This window comes from Xyrauchen texanus, chromosome 30, assembly GCF_025860055.1.
Source record: "Xyrauchen texanus isolate HMW12.3.18 chromosome 30, RBS_HiC_50CHRs, whole genome shotgun sequence".
NCBI classification, from domain to species: domain Eukaryota; kingdom Metazoa; phylum Chordata; class Actinopteri; order Cypriniformes; family Catostomidae; genus Xyrauchen; species Xyrauchen texanus.
This window is the reverse complement of record NC_068305.1, coordinates 32,291,353-32,311,268: the sequence shown is the minus strand read 5'-3', so window position 1 is coordinate 32,311,268 and position 19,916 is coordinate 32,291,353. Positions and strand designations below refer to the sequence as shown.

General features: G+C 37.4%; 1 protein-coding gene across 12 annotated transcripts in view; it reads right to left on the bottom strand.

Annotated features, from left to right (window-relative positions):
- Positions 1 to 19,916, bottom strand: part of LOC127624195 (adhesion G-protein coupled receptor G6-like) — a 57,467-nt gene that overhangs the window by 25,484 nt on the left and 12,067 nt on the right. For 6 of the 12 annotated variants that reach the window (XR_007968127.1, XM_052098902.1, XM_052098903.1 and 3 more), the window contains exons 3-6: positions 11,443 to 11,796; positions 9,171 to 9,791; positions 6,493 to 6,537; positions 870 to 935 (exon numbers count right to left, since the gene is read on the bottom strand). Coding sequence is in view for 11 of the 12 variants with exons in the window: in XM_052098902.1 (XP_051954862.1) it covers positions 870 to 935; positions 6,493 to 6,537; positions 9,171 to 9,791; positions 11,443 to 11,796 (1,086 nt within the window). In the remaining variant the exon portion in view is untranslated. The remainder of the gene's footprint in view (positions 1 to 869; positions 936 to 6,492; positions 6,538 to 9,170; positions 9,792 to 11,442; positions 11,797 to 19,916) is intronic. The other 6 variants (XM_052098904.1, XM_052098906.1, XM_052098913.1 and 3 more) reach the window with 2 other exon arrangements.

The following is a 19,916-nucleotide window of genomic DNA, read 5'->3' as shown; positions in this document are numbered from 1 at the left end:
GCTCATTAGTAGAGGCTCCATGAGCAGAATTGGGTGTGTCAAATAAGGGAGACATCCAAAATGTGCAGTGTTGGGTGTACTCCAGGACCAGGGTTGGGAACCACAGATCTAGATCGAGATTTTAGCTCCATGATACCCTGCAATCATGAGATAAAACAGAAAAATACAACACATATCATAGCTCAGTGATGAGAAGGAAAATTTAACAGACACTTCTAAATATGGAAAACTAACTTTATAAAACAAAAATAGGTCACTGAAGACTGTCAAACCTCCAAACAAAAATTAGACTTTTTTTACTACATGGGAATAAATATTATGCAATGAAATATGAGCAGTGGGAAAGAGGCAAATGGTTAAAACGGGACAATGACCTTTAATGGCCATTACTGAGGACAGGAGGCCTGAGGATTCTCATGGCTCCCTGCAGATGATGGACATTTATTGGCCACTGGTTCAGTTTAGGGGCTTCCTAACGAGCTAAGACAAGCTGTTCACTTTGGGAATGCTTGCGTGCACAAAGTAATAAAACTTGCAAATGAAGTATTATTAATCTTTTTCCAAGAGAGTTGTTTAAAGTGACAAGCATACCTAAAAATCTCAGATGACAAAATGAAACAGCATAATTGAATCCTTATTTAACCTTCATTTTATAACCATCAAATAAATGAAAACACAAAGGAATATTGTTAATTAGCAAAGCCGTATAAATATAAATAATTAGATAAAAGACTTTGATGAGGCAATAATTGTTTACAAGGGGTCATCTAATTATCTATGAAACATAAACATTGTGAGGAATACCTAATTATGTGTTCATCATGAAACTTACATTGTTCTAAAGTTATGAAAAATATTTTTCTCCCTACCTGGGCAGCCCAGTCCAGGGGAAGTACAACCTGGTGTTCCTGGGGCAAGCGTTGGTATGACAGTGCCTATAAAAGATTTGAAAACAACACAATTAACTCATTTGAAATTTTACAATAAAATAAGTGTTTGAAAAATGAACATACATAGCAATTTAGGATAAGAACTGGATTGTTAAAGTGTCAGATATTTCTCATCACTCCTTTGGGCTTTGAAAAATGGAATGTGACCTCAAAATGTCCACACTGAAACTCAAACAGTGACTTAATGGTAGAATTTCATAATTTGCCACAATTGATTGAAAGAAAGGTTCTGCCCGCTAGTTTGATTTCAGGCTCAACACAAATGCATAATAGATGTCTTAAATATTTTTTTTATTTTTTTTGCTCTGTCATCTGCTAGTTTCTGACATAAACCTCAAGCTGTGTATTAACAAGTCACCTGAATGCATCCACTGACACTAAATATAGAACATAATTTGAAGCAAAGCATTCAGAATAAGCTTCATCAAAACTTGTCTGAGCATACAACGCAGACCAGAATTTGAGTGAATACATTTGGATCCAGTTTGAACAACTCAAAGTTTTTGAAGTTTTTCCTTAAAGGGATAGTTCAGGAGACCACAGATGTCAAGATTTATAGTGAATAGGGACTTATATTTTGGTCTGTTATTCACCCAAAGTCAAGGCCTTAACCATGTCTTGAACATTTGGGTGGGGGGGTCACAACTATAATGGTCCTCTTTGGTCCTTTAATATAGTAAAGCAATAATTTTGTGAATAAATGCTTGAAATGTGATAAAGGCACAAAACTAAAAGATACATGTATTTTTAAAGTTCACACAGTGCAAGACGAATACTGTGTCTGCATTGCTAGCAATTTGCATTTGTCAGTCATCTTTTCTTTCTTTTTTGTGCTCTCTCAAAGAAAAGAGGAATATCATTTTCATTTATTTTCATCATTGATGTATCTGTAAAAACAACTGACTGTGTCAGATGACTAGCAAAAATAAAATAGCCTACACAAAATTATTAACTGCCCTCAAGTTGCCCTTCATTGTTTTTACCTCCCAGTACAATCTTTATACACAATATTTTCTTCAAGAATCTTAACGCTGTACTCTTCTATACAAAAACAGTTCATATTGAACACTAACAGGGCTGGAATGGTAATCTGGCATACTGGGCATTTTCCCGGTGGGCCGGCACACTTTGGGGCCGTTCAGTTGTGGACTGCACATCTCTTTGGACATTGAGAGCAGTGGTCAGGGCTGGACTGAAAATTGCTCTGTTAATGTTTTCACATTCACAATTATGAATAGCTTACAAATCACCTACTGTTCATGACATATTTTAAATGAAAAATGGTAAATTTCGCCAAATGGCGAATAGTTTGCACCTTGGAAATTAATGTTTTTGTCGGTACAACAGTTCACTCATAAAACAATGGACGTCTCTGATCATTGATCAGCTCAGGACCATAAATTTTTTTTTGACACTGTATTAACTTTAAAAGAACTTTAACATTTAAAAACACATCTTGAGACACCTGTGTTCTGTTTCATAATTTTCTGTGCTACATCAGCGCTGGTGTCACACATTAACATTCTGATGAAGTTCAGGTTACAAAGAGGAATTAATGTGACTGTTACACATGATTCCAGATTGTTTTTCACCTGGCAAAGATTCAGCGCTTTTTAAATAGGGAGCCAATGTTTACCCCCCATCCCTGCAGACAATAATTACATAAGTTTTGCTAAATCATTTCAAATCAATGCATCACGAAGAGGTTTATAATCCATTATAAAAATATAAAGCGTTCACTGCCTCATGTAAAGTGAAGCTGTTCGGGCAGAATTGCACATTTTACATTGACTAAGAATAGGCCTACTATGTTTCAGACATTGACAGAGATTATTTTTGTTTGACTTTGATGTGATTTTATCTTTTGAAGATCTATGTATTGTGCTATTTAGGTTCATAGCTCACTGCACTTTATTCCCTGCTAATCTGAGATTGTGTTTGATGTATCCATGGCAATAAACGTTCTTTATTCCTAGTCATGGCAAAAAAACAGAATAAACCTTTGTGAACTCTTGCGGTTAACCAAATATTACAAAAGGGTACCGGGCACATATTTAGGGTATTAAGGCACCTTTCTCTTTATCAGTAAACATTAAATAAAAGCAGGATTTAAATATTTCAGTATTCAGTAAATAAGTCATCCATACTGTTGCACGAATTCTGTCACTTATATACATCTAAACCATTGGCTTTGTAGACTGCCAGTGTAAACTGCACTTTATCTATGTGTTTGAAAGTGTTTTGTGAATCAAAGGCTGTTCTCTGTAGTTCTTCAAATAAATGCACTGCACCTGTGAGACGCAGTTTCTTTGCCTGTGCTCGTGCTGCTTTCGCATTCGGCATTCGGCCGAACAAATGGTATTTAAAAAAAGGCTGACATTTCCGTGGATTTGTAATAGATATCACAAAAGAAATAAAGAACTTATTTTATTTAGAGCTCGGGGCCTTTTGGGTTTATCTGATAATTGGGGGGGACTTGTACGTCTTAAGAAGACATCGATACATTGAGTCGTATGTATCACTTTTATGCTGCCTTTTTGCTTATAATTTTTGGACCCCATTGACATACATTATTTGCACAGAAAACATACATTCTTCAAAATATCTATTTGTGTTCTGCATAAGAAAGAAAGTGATGCAAGTTTAAGATGGCATAAGAGTGATTCAATGATGAAAGAATGATCTTTTTGGTTAACTATCCTTTAAAGCAGTTGTTCCCAAACCTGGTCATGGAGTACCCCCAACACTGCACATTTTGGATGTCTCCCTTATTTGACACACGCAATTCTGCTCATGGAGCCTCTACTAATGAGCTGATGAGTTGAATCAGGTGTGTTAGATTAGGGAGACATCCAAAACATGCAGTGTTGGGGGTACTCCAGGACCTGGGTTGGGGACCACTGCTTTGCTTTAAAATATGATATTTTTTCACCAAAAACTTTTGGGTTTCACATAAGGCAATTTCATTAAGCTCATTCCTAAATCGGATTATTCTGATAATCGATTTTGCACTGCATTAAAACAACAATCTGATGCCTTTTTTCAATATGTTTACATTTTGATGTCAAAACCTGAGAAAAACATCTCCTGAAAACACGTTTCTCTTGCATTAATAATTAGCTGATTTTTGATGAACATCTAAATGCAATAACTGAAAAAGACCTCCAAACATCCCTAGATGTCAATACACAGAAGTAATCCATAGCACATCATGAATGAAAGAATTAATTAATGTTCCACTTACATAGCACTTTTCTGATACTACAGTGAAAGCGCTTTATATAGTGAACAGGGGAATACACCAGTGTGTAGCATCCACCTAGATGATGCAACAGCTGCCAAAGTGCGCCAGCATGCTCACCACATACCAGCTGTTGGTGGAGAAGAATTAGAAGAGTGATATAGCCAATTTATAGATGGGGAGTAATAGGATGCCATGGTTGATAAGGACCAATGGGGGGGAATTTGGCCAGGCCACCGGGGTTACACCCCTACTCTTTTATGAGAAGTGCCCTGGGAATTTTAATGACCACAGAGAGTCAGGACCTTGGTTTAATGTATTATCTGAAGCAATGAAATAGCAGGATAACTTTAAGAGCTCTTAAATATATGAATGGAGAAGTCACACCGAGGCAGCTGTCAGGTGTTGTAGCATTAAGTCTCTGATCATCTTGAAATTGTGCTTTAAAAGGCAGGGTGAGGATAAAAAAAGAGCTGTTCTAAGGATGGGCTTCTCTGATGCATTTCCATGCGACTTAGGATCACCATGTCCCACTAGTCTTATCAAAGGATGAGAGAGAGCCACAACAGTAGCCAATGGAAAGAAAGAGGAGGGTGGTGTTTTAAAGGCATGCTTATAAGTGAAAGCATACGTTTTGCTCCCGGCACAACTTCACGGGCCTCTTGACTTCAAGCCAACATCACAAGAACAGCTGGTTGTAACTGAGCAAAGGAAATAGTTGTGTCATTGGTTCCAGCATCTGACTGTCTGCTATGGGCTTTAGGGGGTCTTACACCTAGTAAGTAAAATTGCCAGCTAAAAGCAAAAAATGGTCTGGAACAGGTCTAGCACTGATACTGCAAATTCAAAAGTGAATGAATGGAATAAGGCAAAATATACTTATTGCATATTCAAGATACATGCTGTCAGTCCCGAACATTTTGCCACAGTTCCTTTTGTGTTTCACTGAAGAAAGAATGTCATTAGGGAACAACATACAGTAAGTAGATCATGACATAATTTTCATTTTGGGGTGAACTATCTATGTAATTTTGCTTATCATATACATATATGTTGTTTTAAGGATTTCGATATTTTTTTGAGGACAAGTAGTTAAAAATAATGATTTAGAATAGGACTTTACGAAATAGTTTTATAATTCTGACTATAAATTCTGATAGGTTGAACCACATTTGAAGCAGTTCATTTACAGTACTGTGCAAAAGTCTTAGGCACATATGAAGTTTAACAAAAACATTTGTCTTAAGATGGTTAATTATATCTTTAGCTTTAGTGTGTTAATAGGAAATATGAATTTAGACTTCCAAACATCCCATTTGCAAATAGAAAAGAGAAAAGTATAGAAGAACAGGGAGCCCTGAAACAGATGGCATTGTCCCCACAGAGCCCCCCACTGAACATCGTGTCAGTCTGAGATTACATGAAGAGACAGATGCAATTGAGACAGCCTAAATAAGATTATTTAGAATACACTGTGGTGAATTCTCCAAGAAGCTTGGAACATCCTATCTGCCAACAACCAAGAAAAACTGTGTCCAGGTGTACCTAGGAGAATTGGGGCTGTTTTAAAGGCAAAGGTAGCCACATCAAATGTTGATTTAGCTCTTTTTCCGTTTACTGGCCTTTTTATGATTTTAATTGATAAATGAAAACTATTTATGGCATTATTTTTGAAGACATCCTCACTATGCAACATTTTTCCCAAGTGCCTAAAACCTTTGCACAGTACTGTATATAATGACTATAAATGGGCATAATAAGTGAAATGACTTTAAAAGCACACTTGTGACTGCACATTGTATATTAATTTTCCAGGTTTCTATGTTGCTTGACAACTGTAAATAGCCTACAGTTAGAATAACACACTACATAAATGGTAATTCTGATTGTTAATTGAACAGTGATGTTTTTTATCATATAGCTGTTGCCATCATTTTATGAAGGAAATAAGCAATGAGTCTGTGATTTTTATTTTTGCAAAGTAGTTTCAGTATTGTTCATAGATGGATGGCCAAATACCTCAATAAACATACTCAAATAAGCATTAGATGCTCTGTGTAATTATTATTATTATTATTATTTTAAATAAAATATATATTGACTGATGGTCACATTGGGTCTCATTTCTCCTGGAAAAGTAAATGTCCATCAGTTATAACACAGATAAAAATACAATTATGTGCAATAAGCCTTTGTAGATACAGCAAAACATTGAATTACATTATATAAATTTCACGCATGACCTTTACAGATCAAAGCAAGCAACAACTCACATATTAGGCATGTTAGCAGCACACTCACCACTAGTTGAAGCAGTTGTTAAATGTATGCAATTTGGGTAACAGACTGGAAAAGATGAGAAGAACAAATTAGTCGTAGTTTTACAGTTAGCACAAGCATTTAATTCAAATCAGCCTCAGGCAGTGTTATGCAAGTAAGCTCCATATCTAGTCTAAGAATCAAAACATCTCTCTTTGAAACTGACAGGTAATTATAAAGGATAGGAAACATGTACCATAGCATATGCAAGTAAATGCTAACATAAAAAGACAATGTGTGTCGCTAATGCTTTGCATATGATCTGGTATCTAAAGGAACTCTGAGGAATCAGAGCCCTCTCTGTTTTTATGTCCTCCTGGCAACAAAACAACTTTAACAGGGATCTGTACCTACATAGGTGATTTTTATTCAAACTGCTGACAAGTGGATTAAAAGAACCAGCATTCATCAGGTTATCTGGAGAGAATAATTCCAACACCAATTCCAACACTAACACAGACCAAATGTTCACGAAGGACATCCGGCTTTATCTGTCTTGGAGAATACAAGGTATACTGAGTGAGTTAATGCATCTGATTTGAGGTGCCATAGTTTAAAAGGAACACATTTTCCCCCATGGGCTGTTGACCCAAGTTGTGTTGAGCATCTAGAGTTTCAGGAACCCAGCTAAGTAGAAGAAAGCAGTCCCTGGTAAGGCTTATTATGCATCTGAGTCATGCCTGCCTTTGCTCTTTGCTTTATCCCACCCAAAGCTAATTTCTCAATGCTCAGTGTTGGAGGATATTTGAAGGAATGTCAGAGTGCAGTTTTAGGAATGCTGGTAAAGTAAATGGTGGGATAAGATGTAGATCTCAAGATAGTGTCTGCATTTGTTTATCAGAACATGAACAAGCAATGGTAAAACTAACAAGGGGATTCACTATGAATGAATACCTAGATTTGACCTAATATCATCATATATTTTCCATGCATGGTTTAAGTGCTCATTTCACTAAGAATTATTGCACTTAAATACGACAAAATGTAGTTCTAAGCGCAACTTGCATGCCACAATTCTGATCTTGGGTGTCAGTTCTAAGTGATAGGTTGTGGAGGATGCAGCAGACTACAGTAAAATCACTAATAAGTTGAAATACTCAATTAATTAAGTAAACTCATTCAACTTGGTGTTCATATAGAATGAACTTAACTATTTAAGTTTAGGTAACTAGATGCAAATAGACTTAACTCAGATTTTCTATGTAAATATTGTTGTTTCTAGTAGAATTCACTAAAATTAATGCATTAACAGGTCAAATTCTTAAGAATATTATAACCAATTTATAACCAATTAAAGGTCAAATAATTGAATAAACGTAATTCTCCACTGAAATGCATAAATACCTATAATTCAGTCGTACATGCACGAGGTGAACAGAACTAGAGTTAACATGGTCCAACATGACCAAAGGGGACATAGATCATTCTATATGACATCATCACACAAAACAACTATTTGCAACAAAAGTGCTAAAACCTCTACGAAGTCTTAATAACAACTATTTAATTGCCCCCATATGTTCCCTTTGAAAAAGGAATCATAAATTAAAAAAAATTCAAGCGCAAGGGACTATGGGTATTTCCCATAGCTGCAATTTTGTCATCAATAGTTATTTACACTTAAAATCTTGATTTTATACTAAAACTTACTAAAAGTTTTACTAAAAATTACTAAAAGTAATGTTTAATTAAGATAACTGAATTTTTCCAGTAATGGTAACATTAGGGTTTACAGTGTGATCTGGCATATTTTACTGGGACTGTACACTGCATTTCCACTGTGATCCAGGCTCCTAATTCAGCTCTCTAAAATACTTAATGTGCTAGACTATTGTGCATCTGGATATATGGCAAGTTCTAACACTCTTCTCTTTCATTTGATCATCATTCGATGAATTACTGCTACGTGATCAATAAAAAATTTACTTTTCCATAAAATTCAATTTACAGCCTGCTTTTGTGGCTGTAACAGTCAAAGATGATCTGCTCCTAATAAATAGCACTCAATCTATATTAAGTCTCCTTTACATTAACATTTTCTGTGTTTGCAATGAAAAGAATGAAAATTATTTCAATAATAATTACTACGGAAGCACTTTACAAAAATGTTTTATTTGTTAACATTAGTTAACAAAATTAGTTAACATGAAATACCGATGTACAAAAAAACGTATTAATCTTGATTAACGATAACCTTAATATATACTAACACTTTTTTAATCTATAGATATTATATACAGTAACATCAGTTAATAAAATATATGAACTAACATGAACTTACAAAAAATAAATAAACTAACATTAACCAACATTAATATATGCTGTAAAAATATATTTTTCATTGTTAGTTCATGATACCTCATGCTTTTACTAAAGTTACCAAATAGAACCTTCTTGTAAAGTGTTACCAAATTGTCCACAGAGTCTCGCTTTCTCTATGTGTAATTTTGCACTGAAAATCAGGATACCATAATGACTATAATTCATCAAATGAATTGTCTTCAGCCTTTCCATTTATTTACCAATAACTTTGGAACTGTTGAGCGAAACAATAAAGCAGATGGAGTTAATGTTTTACACATACTTCCTTACATTTTTGTACAAGTTAATACAAGTTATAAACCAACTTTCAAACAATAAAGCTCAAATAGTATACTCACTGCAGCTGAGTGTGCTGTCAGTCTCTGTGTAAGAGCCTGGGATGGTCCAGAAGCTATGATCCCAGTCAATGACGTTACCCTTTTTATCACAGGTGAGGGCAGAGAGCTCAGCAACGGCCATGGCGTGATCCCACAATCGGAAATTGTAAATGAAGCCATCCAAGTTCTGATTGTCAACACTGACCTCACTAGATCCTTGTCCTCCAAGCTGGAAGAGTCCTCCACTCTGCAGGGTGTAAATCTTAGTGGCCGAACAGGTGTTGGTGTGATAGTTGCCTCCAAAGTATACTGCCACAAGCCCAGAGGACTTGGTCCAGGTGAGGCAGATTGGCATCATGCTGGAGGTGATATCTGAGCTGGTGATAAGGTTATTTACAGAGCAGGAGGAACTGCCTATGAACATCTCCATACCTCTTGCTGTCTTCTCAAATGCCAAAACAGATGTCCCAGCTGCATCAGTGTAGGTAAAGATGGTCTCTGTGCTCTTTGTGGCAGTGCGGGCAATCTCAAAGCACACTGTGAATGCAGTAAGTGCAGGGAATGTGACTGAATTGCTCAATCTCACTGTATTCTTGCTGGTCTTTGGCATAGTGACCTTCTGGTTCCTCAGTACCACTGCCACTGCAAGGGCAAAAAATCATAAAATCTGAAAATGCATGGTTAAAACATACTCAATACATGTGTACTAAAAATGGTTATACAAACCTTGCTGTTCAAAACAATAAACCATTTTCATAATCAGTATCAGTATTATTATCTAGATCCATAAAAACTGATTAAGAATGTATTTTGAAATATTTTCTTTTGCAACTGAATTGGGAGATATAACAAATTTGTGTCAAAATGTTTTTTTTTTACAGTATTGGCTAAAGAGGACAACATTGAGACTGGCCAAATTCAAATTTGTCACAGAGAAACTATTTTATAATAACGTCACTTTTATAACGACATCACTTACTATTGAGTAAAAAACTGAAATGTTTGAAATCGTCCATATTAAGACCATATTAAGTAATCATTCTAGGACAAACTTACTAAACTTCCAAGCTTGACAGTCATATTTCACTGCCCAGGTTAAAGAACCTCTTTTAAGTCACATTTGCTGACACATTTAAGTTTAATGGCACTCCAAATTGGTGGTAGTCTGCGTCTGTTGGCTCAATTTTGCATTTATATGAAAGACAGCCAATTTGCAATGGAAAGGTACACTTCCAGTTGTACTGTTAAGATTCAGAATGGCTTCTTAGCTCTTTTTGATGTTCCCTTCAGTTTACATTTGTGTGGCACAGTTCATGCCATCATGTTAGCTGAGGTCTGACGCCATTGAATCATCACAGAGCAAACAACTGGTTTCCATTTATTAGCTAGGTTATTTGTTATTATTATGTGTTTCAATTCATTTCATCGAGGTGTAAGGCAAAACAAAGCAGAGCACAAAAGTCTCAGCCTATTTCTGTGGGTCCTTTAACACCTGTTTCCCTTGATGTTACAATGGTTCAAATTGCTGGCATTTCTTTGGAGAATTTTCAATGCAACAACGAACAGATTAGTGTCAGCCAATTTACAGATGCACCCTTTGTGCTTGGACAATAAGCTACGCCTAGATACAATGTATTCAGGACCATTTTGCTGTGGATTTGTTCACACAAGCCTTTATAAACCTTCTGATGTGAATTAATGGACTTTGATAACAATGAACCTTCTGTTGTGTTCTGTTACTGAACACATAAGATACAACTTGGCTAAACCATCTTAAATTTGGTGTGATTTTATTACTTTCCCCTTGCTTCAATACCTTTGCAAAATATGTTGCACATCTCCAGGACTTGTACTGAGAGAATGGAATAAGTTTTTAATAAATGACTCAACATCATTTTTGTGATTATGGTCACAAGAATGCAGTGAGATGATAATGATATATAGGTATAAGGCAGTGAAAGGCAAGGTGATGTGCTGTGAACAGCTGTAAGGAGGAAACTGGAATTGCAGTAGACTTACCCATTTTCTATTTTAATAATGCTGATATCTATGAGATCTGATGCTTATTCACTAAATCAAAACTTTTGTTGTGCTCATCTGGAATCGCTAGATTTTATCTGTTCTTTAGAATGCAAAAGTGCAGAAGTATAGCAAAACATAATTAGCCTCATCCCACAATTCATAACTGAATATGAATCATATAAATAATAAATACAGAATCAAATTATAATAAAATTACAAAGCATTAATAAAAAAAAAAACAGATTGAGAACTTGCCATATATTTAACATACCTTGCTTGTAACTTATATGGAAACCTTTCTTTTGAACACTAAAGTCTGAATTAAAGGAAACCACCATCACATTTCCAGTGGAGTTGAGTGTTAGTCCATTGGCTGTTAAGCCACAAAATTTGACATCACTTGCACCAGTGCTGACGACGATGCGGTCATAGATGCAGCCGTGCGCTTCCTCAAGCTCAAAATCTAGGAAGGTGATTTGAACTATAAAGCCAGCTGGGGCCTGTATGGTCCACTCGCAGGCTTGACTGGATGGGTACTCAGAGGGGTAGCAGGGGGAGGTGAAAGAGCCATGGGAGTCGGTGAGCACCACATTGCAGCTGATGCTACTCTGGCAGCTCGGTGCTACTGCAATTAAACAGGGCACATGTCACTTTACCTTGCGACAGAGGCGTGGGCGAAGGAGAGAGTTATTAGCAGAGGCCAAGGACAGGACAGGAGTCAGATAACAGAAAAAGGTGTTTAGACAGTCATCAGGTTAGTGCATCAACAGCAACAGAGGGAAACAGATATAGGTTTCTCTGCCCTGCATCTAAGTGGATAGGGAAAACTCTCAAGTCTGATACAGTGAAAATCCTTTATAGCCATTTTCCAGTAAGACAGATAAAGCCCTTTTCGAATGGGACTAGTTTTCCCTGGGGAGGGAAGGCAAATTCATGTTCACAGACGTACCTTGTAATTTTGATCTCGTCCGAATTGAACATGCATGTTTCCTTGCACAACCTTAGTAAAAATTACAGAGCAAATGTCCAACTCTTTTTTTTTTTTTTAGCTAACTTCTTTAGGGGAAACAATTAAAAAAGTCATTAGGAGACGAGAATGACAGTCTTTTGGGGAATAACAAGAAAATAGTAGTTAAGAAGAATTTTATTCTTAAGAATGTTTAATTAATCCTGCCCCAGATTGGAATGTCTGTGATTGCGGTGTAAATAATTTTTTTGTATAGGCTATTTTTTTCACATCGATGCTCATTATCAAAATTTGTAACTCAAGTAAAGTTTATTTGAACATAAAACTATTTGTGTCCCATCTGACAAATAGTTTTTCAATCAATCAATAAGAAGAGTCCAATCACGGACTGCTACTTAAATTTAGTAACAGCGTAAAATCATCACTGTAATTAATTATTCGACCTATTATGCTACCTCATTTCAAATGACTGTTCATTAATTACACAACTTAGAAAGAAATGTAAATATTAACTTTATTCTATGTCTCAGAATATCTCTTCCATGTTACAGAGTAACTGGTCCCAGTTATAAAAGGAACACATTAACTCACATTAACATTCTTAACTCACAATAACTGAATTCTGAATAGCCTCTTATTAGGCTCACATTAAATTTGTACAATTTCTTAATTTTTTTAATGTTCAACATGTTTTTCCACCCCTCTTCGACAAGAAATAATCTTGCCTGATCATTGAGTGTTTTTAAACAATCGGTCAATGTCTGATGATGTAAATAAATGCTTTATTAGGCAGATACCAATATTTGGCCAATACATTGATACATTTCATATAAATAAATAGATTGCATACAGTATATGAGCAAAGTCTTTCTAGCAAGTCAGTCCACTGGCGACCATCTTTAGAACACTCCTGGGAGACTATTTCTAGTCATGACAGTGCAGCTCCTATCTACTTTAAAGGGGGAACACCGAAATCTCAAAAATAGTCAGTCAAGATTACGATCAAAGAAGATATTTCAAATCAGCAGTAAAATCTAACAATGCTGGGGTCATAATTTGTGCTTCTTTACCAAAACAAAAAAACACAATTTTCCCCACTTCTATCGCTAATGCGCATGCACATTCTCATGATGATTGACAGGCAATGTCTGTATCTACTGTAAAAGGTGATTGTCTCTTTTACTTGTTAGGTGGGATTTTCATTCTACATCCATTGACTGTTGGGACGCTAGAGCTGGTCGGTTGGGAGTTCCAATTTCTACCATTAATTTTAATAGTCTGTGCTAAACGGTCTCTGATATAAGTCTTATTTCAAAGGGTTCCATAATGCACACATACAGAGCACACGACCATCCATAATACCCACATCCAGAGGGTAGATGCTTCTATCTTTCTAAAAACAACAACGAATGGTGCTCAAGACTCTTACTCTATCATTTAAACCATTGGTAGACTAAATAAATATTTCTCCCACAATATCCTTAAGGATTCCCTCAAGACAACTCTCAATTAGAAAGAACTAGCTCAGGGTAACATCAATGTACTGAAAAAGAGCTTTGCTCAGAGACAATGGCCTCTGTTCATGCAGTCCCGAAGTGCACAAAAGAGAAAACCACAATACATTTTTGGCTAACAGAACAGCGCTGAGGGCAAACTCCCATCACAGTCCAATTAAACTTTCTCAAGTGGCACTGACTTCCTCAGTTCAACTTAAGTAAACAAACAACACTGACAGTTAAATTTCATAACATGTCCAAACAGTAAAAAGACATTTCCAATGGTATTACAAAAAATTAGAAACAAAAAGCAAGCCTCCATTTCAATGAACTATGTTGTTTAAATATTTACAATTTATTATCCTTTCCACTTATCATATTTCATAGCATTTTGTCTCTGTGGAAAGATACATTTTCCTTTCCAGTAATAATACTGTTGAGAATAAGGAATACAATTTTCATGCAGAAAATATTAAAGCTCTTTGGCTCCCCTTGCAGCAATAAAGAAGTGAAATTGAGCATTCCTGGTCATTGGCTCTAAACTCACAGGTATAGAGTCACAGGTACAGATCATACCTATGGAGAAACAGGACATTTGGGATATCATGGCTTTACACAGATTCCAGGTAGGGAACAATATAGTTGGGACAACTTAAACCCAAGAACTCCACCCTGGAAAGGGAAAATTATTTTCAATTTGTGGGGACAAATCCCAAACCACAGGTGGTGATAAGAGTCAGGACAGCACTCAGTTTAAAGATTGGACTCATGCCTTGAGCTCACCAGAGTGGACATTTGATACAGAGGTTGGATTTCATACCATTTACAATTCAGTCCAAATTGCCAGTTAGTGAAAACCACACACTTTTCTCTTTTCTGATAAGTGAAAGGTTTTGTTTGGAAGAAGTGGTCACATATCTAAAAGCATGAATAAAGGTTCAATACAAGTTAAGCTCAATCAACAGTATTTATGGCAACTTTGATTACCACAAAAATGTATTTAAACTTGCTCCTCCTTTTCTACCAGAGTGGGAAATGGGAGGTCTCTTGGGAAGCGAACAGGTCTATCTGTGCTTTGCCGAACCACTCTCAAATCAGTTGGACCACCTGGGGGTGGAGCCTCCACTCTCCACTGAGCTTACCTTGTCGCGACAGCGTGTCCACTGCTGTGTTGAGGTTTCCCGGGATGTGAGTGTCACGCAACAACCTGAGTCGCTGCTAGCTCCAAAGGAGGAGATGGCAGGCGAGTTATGACATATAACGAGAGCGCACGCCGCCTTGGCCATTTATGTATGCTCTCGTTGCGGTGCAGTCCTATCGGATCAAGACGTGCTTGCGCCATATTAGCAGGATAAACCTCAGCAGGGCAAGGATTACAGCCAGCAACTCTAGGCAGTTGATGTGCCAACCCAGCCGGCCCCAACCCTGTTTGGAAGCGTCTGTGGGGACCAGAACTTGTCAGGACTGCTGTATGGGTACTCCTGTCCACAGAAAACAGAGGTCTTTCCAGGGGTTGAAAGTCTGGTGGCAGGCGGCGGTGATGAACACACAGTACTTGCCACGGCGCCATGCCCATCTCGGGACTCGAGTCCGAAGCCAGTGCTGAAGCATTCTCATATGCATCAACCCCAGTAGCGTGACCGCTGCAGAGGATGCCATATGCCCCAGGAGCCTCTGGAATTGTTTTAGAGGAACTGCTGTACCTGGCTTGAATATGGTGAGGCATTTCATCACGACTGAGCGTGTCTGTTGGTGAAGTGCGCTGTCATTGAGACTGAGTCTAACTCCAAGCCGAGAAAAGAGATGCTCTGAACCGGGGTGAGCTTGCTCTTTTCCCAGTTGTCCTGAAGTCCTAGCTGAGGTGCCTGAGCACCTGGTCCTTGTGGGCGCACAGTGTGAAGACGCGAGGGGACAGGGACATGCCGAAGGTGAGGACTTTGTACTGATACGCCTGGCAGTCGAATGCAAACTGTAGGAAGGGTCGGTGTCAAGGCAAGATAGAGACGTAGCACGCGTCCTTCAGGTCTACCGCTGCAAAACAATCTTGATGCCAAACGTAAGTTAGAATGTGTCTTTGTGTGAGCATTTTGAAAGGGAGTTTGTGTAAGGCCCGGTTGAAAACTCGCAAGTCCAAGATTGGTTGTAAGCCACTGCATTTCTTGGGTACGATGAAGTAAGGGCTGTAGAAACCCTTCTTCATCTCGGCCGGAGGGACAGGCTCTATTGCATCTTTGAGTAAAAGGGTCGCGATCTCCGCATGCAGGGTGTTGGCGTCTTCACCATGCACCAAGGTAAAGCGGATGCCGGCGAAAAGGGGGTGGGGGTCTGGTGAACTGAATCGCGTAGCCAAGTCGGATGGTCCTGGCCAGCCAGCACGACAGGTTGGGAAGTGACAGCCATGGTCCAAGCTAAGGGGATGATCATTTCGGACGTACCTGGCGAGGCTTGGCAGCGGGGCGGAGCAGGTAGTGTGGCATCGGGAGGCAAAAGCATGTCCCAAGGCTTTGGTGCTGAGAGAAGACTCGAAGCACTTACCTTGCTCCGCACACCCGGCAGGGTCGCTGTCGAAGCACCCAGGGGCAAAGCTGCACTGCCGTGCAGAGAAGGAGAAAGCCACTGATATGCGCCATAGATCAAACAGCGTAAGCTCTGCAGAGGTGAGTGAAACAGTAAGTGATCACAGCTCGCTGATTGCACAACTGCAAAAGTCTGTTTTGCAGATAGCATTATCTGCAAAAGTCTGTACTGAATGGTTAACCATAGAAAATAACAGTCAACCAGGCCCAAACCAAAACTGTCAACACATCACGGAAAAGAGAGTTAAACATGATTTATCTTTTTTTAAGCAATTTTTAACTCCAACTCCAAAATAAACACATTTAAAAGCATATCTGGACACAAATCGCTGTCTTAACCTTTTGAGGTTTATTTTGACAAAAGCGCAATTCTTAAAAAGGTGTTACTATGTGTCTCGGGCCAAGTGTTCTAAATGATTGTTTTACAGAGACGAACAAGATAAACTTCTTTCGGATAACCTCTTAAAGAAATAACACAAAAAAAAGACAAATTGAACACTCCTTAAACCAGAGTTAATGTTCCATTCCCATAGTTTTGTGCCAGGATTCAAGCTAAATTTAAATGAAACTAAATTACTCAAGAAAAGGAAAGGTATGTGATGAAAACCACTTTTGGACAGCGCTTTAGAATTCAATAAATTACAACAAATTACCTTTCAAGGCTTCAAGCTAAACGATCTTTGTTCTACATGTACCTACATCATTTGGTATTATATTTGTGCAAATGAATGCTAGCAGACATGCAAAAAACACATTGCAAATGTAAAGCAGACATATTTTGTTGGCACATATGCTGGGATAATTACATAACTCCCTTCAGGAGGACCAAATACATTACACAACACGGATGAATAACATCAGAATATCAGACAACTTGGTGAATTGGGTCAAGGCAAAACGCGCCACAAACAAGACACCATCAAAACACCTGGGACCAAAAATGGTGGAAAATTCATAACTGTTTCCTGGTAAAGAAAAATATCACTCCTTCCGCCATCATGCCTAGGGTTTAAACAAGGAAATGAATGGCATCAGCTTTTGACAAGTGGCCTCGGAGTGTTTTGCTGAGAGGCTGAAATCACTATTGGACAGAACCACACTACTGGATTATCCTGCTGTTTAATAGATGTGTGCAAAGCTGTCAGTTGTCGTTATGGAGTGCGGCCACAGTAAAAAGCGAAACGGCCAACCATGCCACTGTGTTTGGGAGTTTTCCACTGAAGCCACACCTCTGACCTGGCACAGTGTGGTCTGGTGCTCAGATCCAGAACACTGCTTCCCATTAAGTACATCTCATCTCAATGTTCTGCACTGTGTCTATCAGGGGACCAAACACATCACCTCCCTATTCAAATCTATCTTATTCACACATATAAAACAAAACATGGATGGACTATTCCAAATCATCAAAGGCTATTCACTTTAGAGTTTTTGTTTGCACTATAGTCAAAGTCCCTTTCAGGCAAGTCTTTTCGTTATGTTCAGTCATGCAATACAGCTCTCATCTTGAATGGGGAAAGTTGGTCAAGATTTCGTTCAAAAAGCATATTTTAAATGAGAAATAAAATATGACAACAATGTCATTTTTTTATATATATATATATTATAAATATAATATAATAGTATTATAAAAAACAATTAGCAAACCACACACATGCAACACAACAGAAAAAAGAAAAAGAAAAAATGACTAATGCACATCCTGCAGTACACAAAATGGAGATTGGCTCTTTTTAACTGTAAAGTGCTTCTGATTTGCACTTTCTCTCATATGTATTAGCAACCTGGTCTCATAGAATTATGTTACTATACTTACAATTTTGCTAACTTATTTTTACGTGGCTCGCTCTATGTATCGTGGCAGTTTCCTGGCAAAATTAAATCTAGAGGCCCTAAACAACAATTACTTTTATTTAATTTCCCACAAATAACACTAAAAAAGGGCAGATGAACAGTTCTTAAACACTTAGGGCTCTATTTTTGTGACTGCGCTAGGTGCAGAGTGACATGCAAAAATCGTGCACAACATCTTATCTAATTTTCGTGAGAGCGCTAATTCTAAGTGCAATTTTCAGTGCAAATCGCAAGTGGCTGTGGGTGGGAGTGTTTGCGCTATCTGTGGGCATATGAGTGCAAACTGTGGATATATTATATGTTAATGAAGTGGCACAAAGCACAATTTGATAATTTCCTCAGGAATAGATCATTGGGCTAAGATGTTTCAGCATCATGTTTGAAACACGTCTGTTTTCAGTGTAATGTCTAAACTCAGCTCCCACCTTTGCAATTTAGAGATTCCACCAGCACGGGGTAATTAAGTAAAAAAAAAAAAAATACATCTGAAAATATAGTGAAATGTCAAATTACGTCCCTGACAATAACAATTTCTTAAAGAGATTTTTGTTAAACTTTCTAGAGGTCAATTATTATTATTATTATTATGTTTATATTTATAGTTGTATTTATTATCTAATTTGTATTTATATTGTCCCTGTTGTCATACTGTAGAGTGATTTTTAAGTCACTGCAAAAGAGGCCGGGGGAAGAAGTTGGAATGGTCAAATGTTTGGATATGGTACAGCGGTTATATAGGATTTTATTTTGAGTTTATTTGGATTTTTTTGAGTTTAGAAATACTTTTGGTTTAATAGTTTTGTCTTTCAATAAACAAATGTAATTATTAAAGCTAAATCGACTTTTAGAATTGAAGTGCGTGCCTAACCTGGAAGACCAGTAATATCACTGTTCATATTAGCCATGATTTGTGTGTCACTTGTTTAAAATTATTGTCTATAATTTAATGGAGCCTACATCCAAATTCTTATGACAACCACATTTAACATGCATACTGCATAAAAGGAGCATGTCACTGTCATAGGAATATGCCTGACATTCAACATGGAAGCAGTTAATGCACAAAAGAATGTAAGTCCATATTTCTATTCTTCTAAATCATTGCATACAGTCCATTTACACTACCTTTTTATGGCTATCGTCTCTTTTTATATTGCTGGTGCTTGACAGGGAATTAACTATATAATAGGATGCATACGGCTCTTAAAATAGGGCCCTTATTTATTTCCCTGCTCCTCACACAGTGCTATATTATGACATTAAAACACTTTTACGATAGTGCACGACTTGTAAGGAGATACGTTTTAACGTTTGCATTACATTACCAACTATATTTATCAGCTTGTTCAATTGTGATTCAATTGCTCAGTAGCTCAACTGAAAAAGTGTTGTACTTGCGTTGCAAAGGACTGGAGTCCTGAAGAGCCCATAAGTTGACATGCGAGTATCATAGAAACACCACAAAATGGCATGGTTGCTTTAGCAATTACATTTTTCAAATTACATTTGCTTTTTCTGACACTATTGGTTAGGTTTAGGTGAATGCTTAGGGTAGGGAGCTTGGTTTTGTTGATTTAAAAACTTAATAGATCATTAACCTTGAAACCCTCATCTGTTTGGGTTCAAATTTATCTAGCTTTTAGCACCACTCAGTGGACATTTCAACTGCGATATGTGTAAGGACTGCTTGTAATATAATTTTTCTAAAAACAGTCACCTTATTTTTCAATGAAATCTGGCTCTGGCTCATTATAATATCTCTCTGGCTGAAGTGACACTCAGGCATCAACATCGGAGAGAAATCTAATAACATTGTTTGTGGAAAGTAATAACATGGTATAACAGCAAAGCA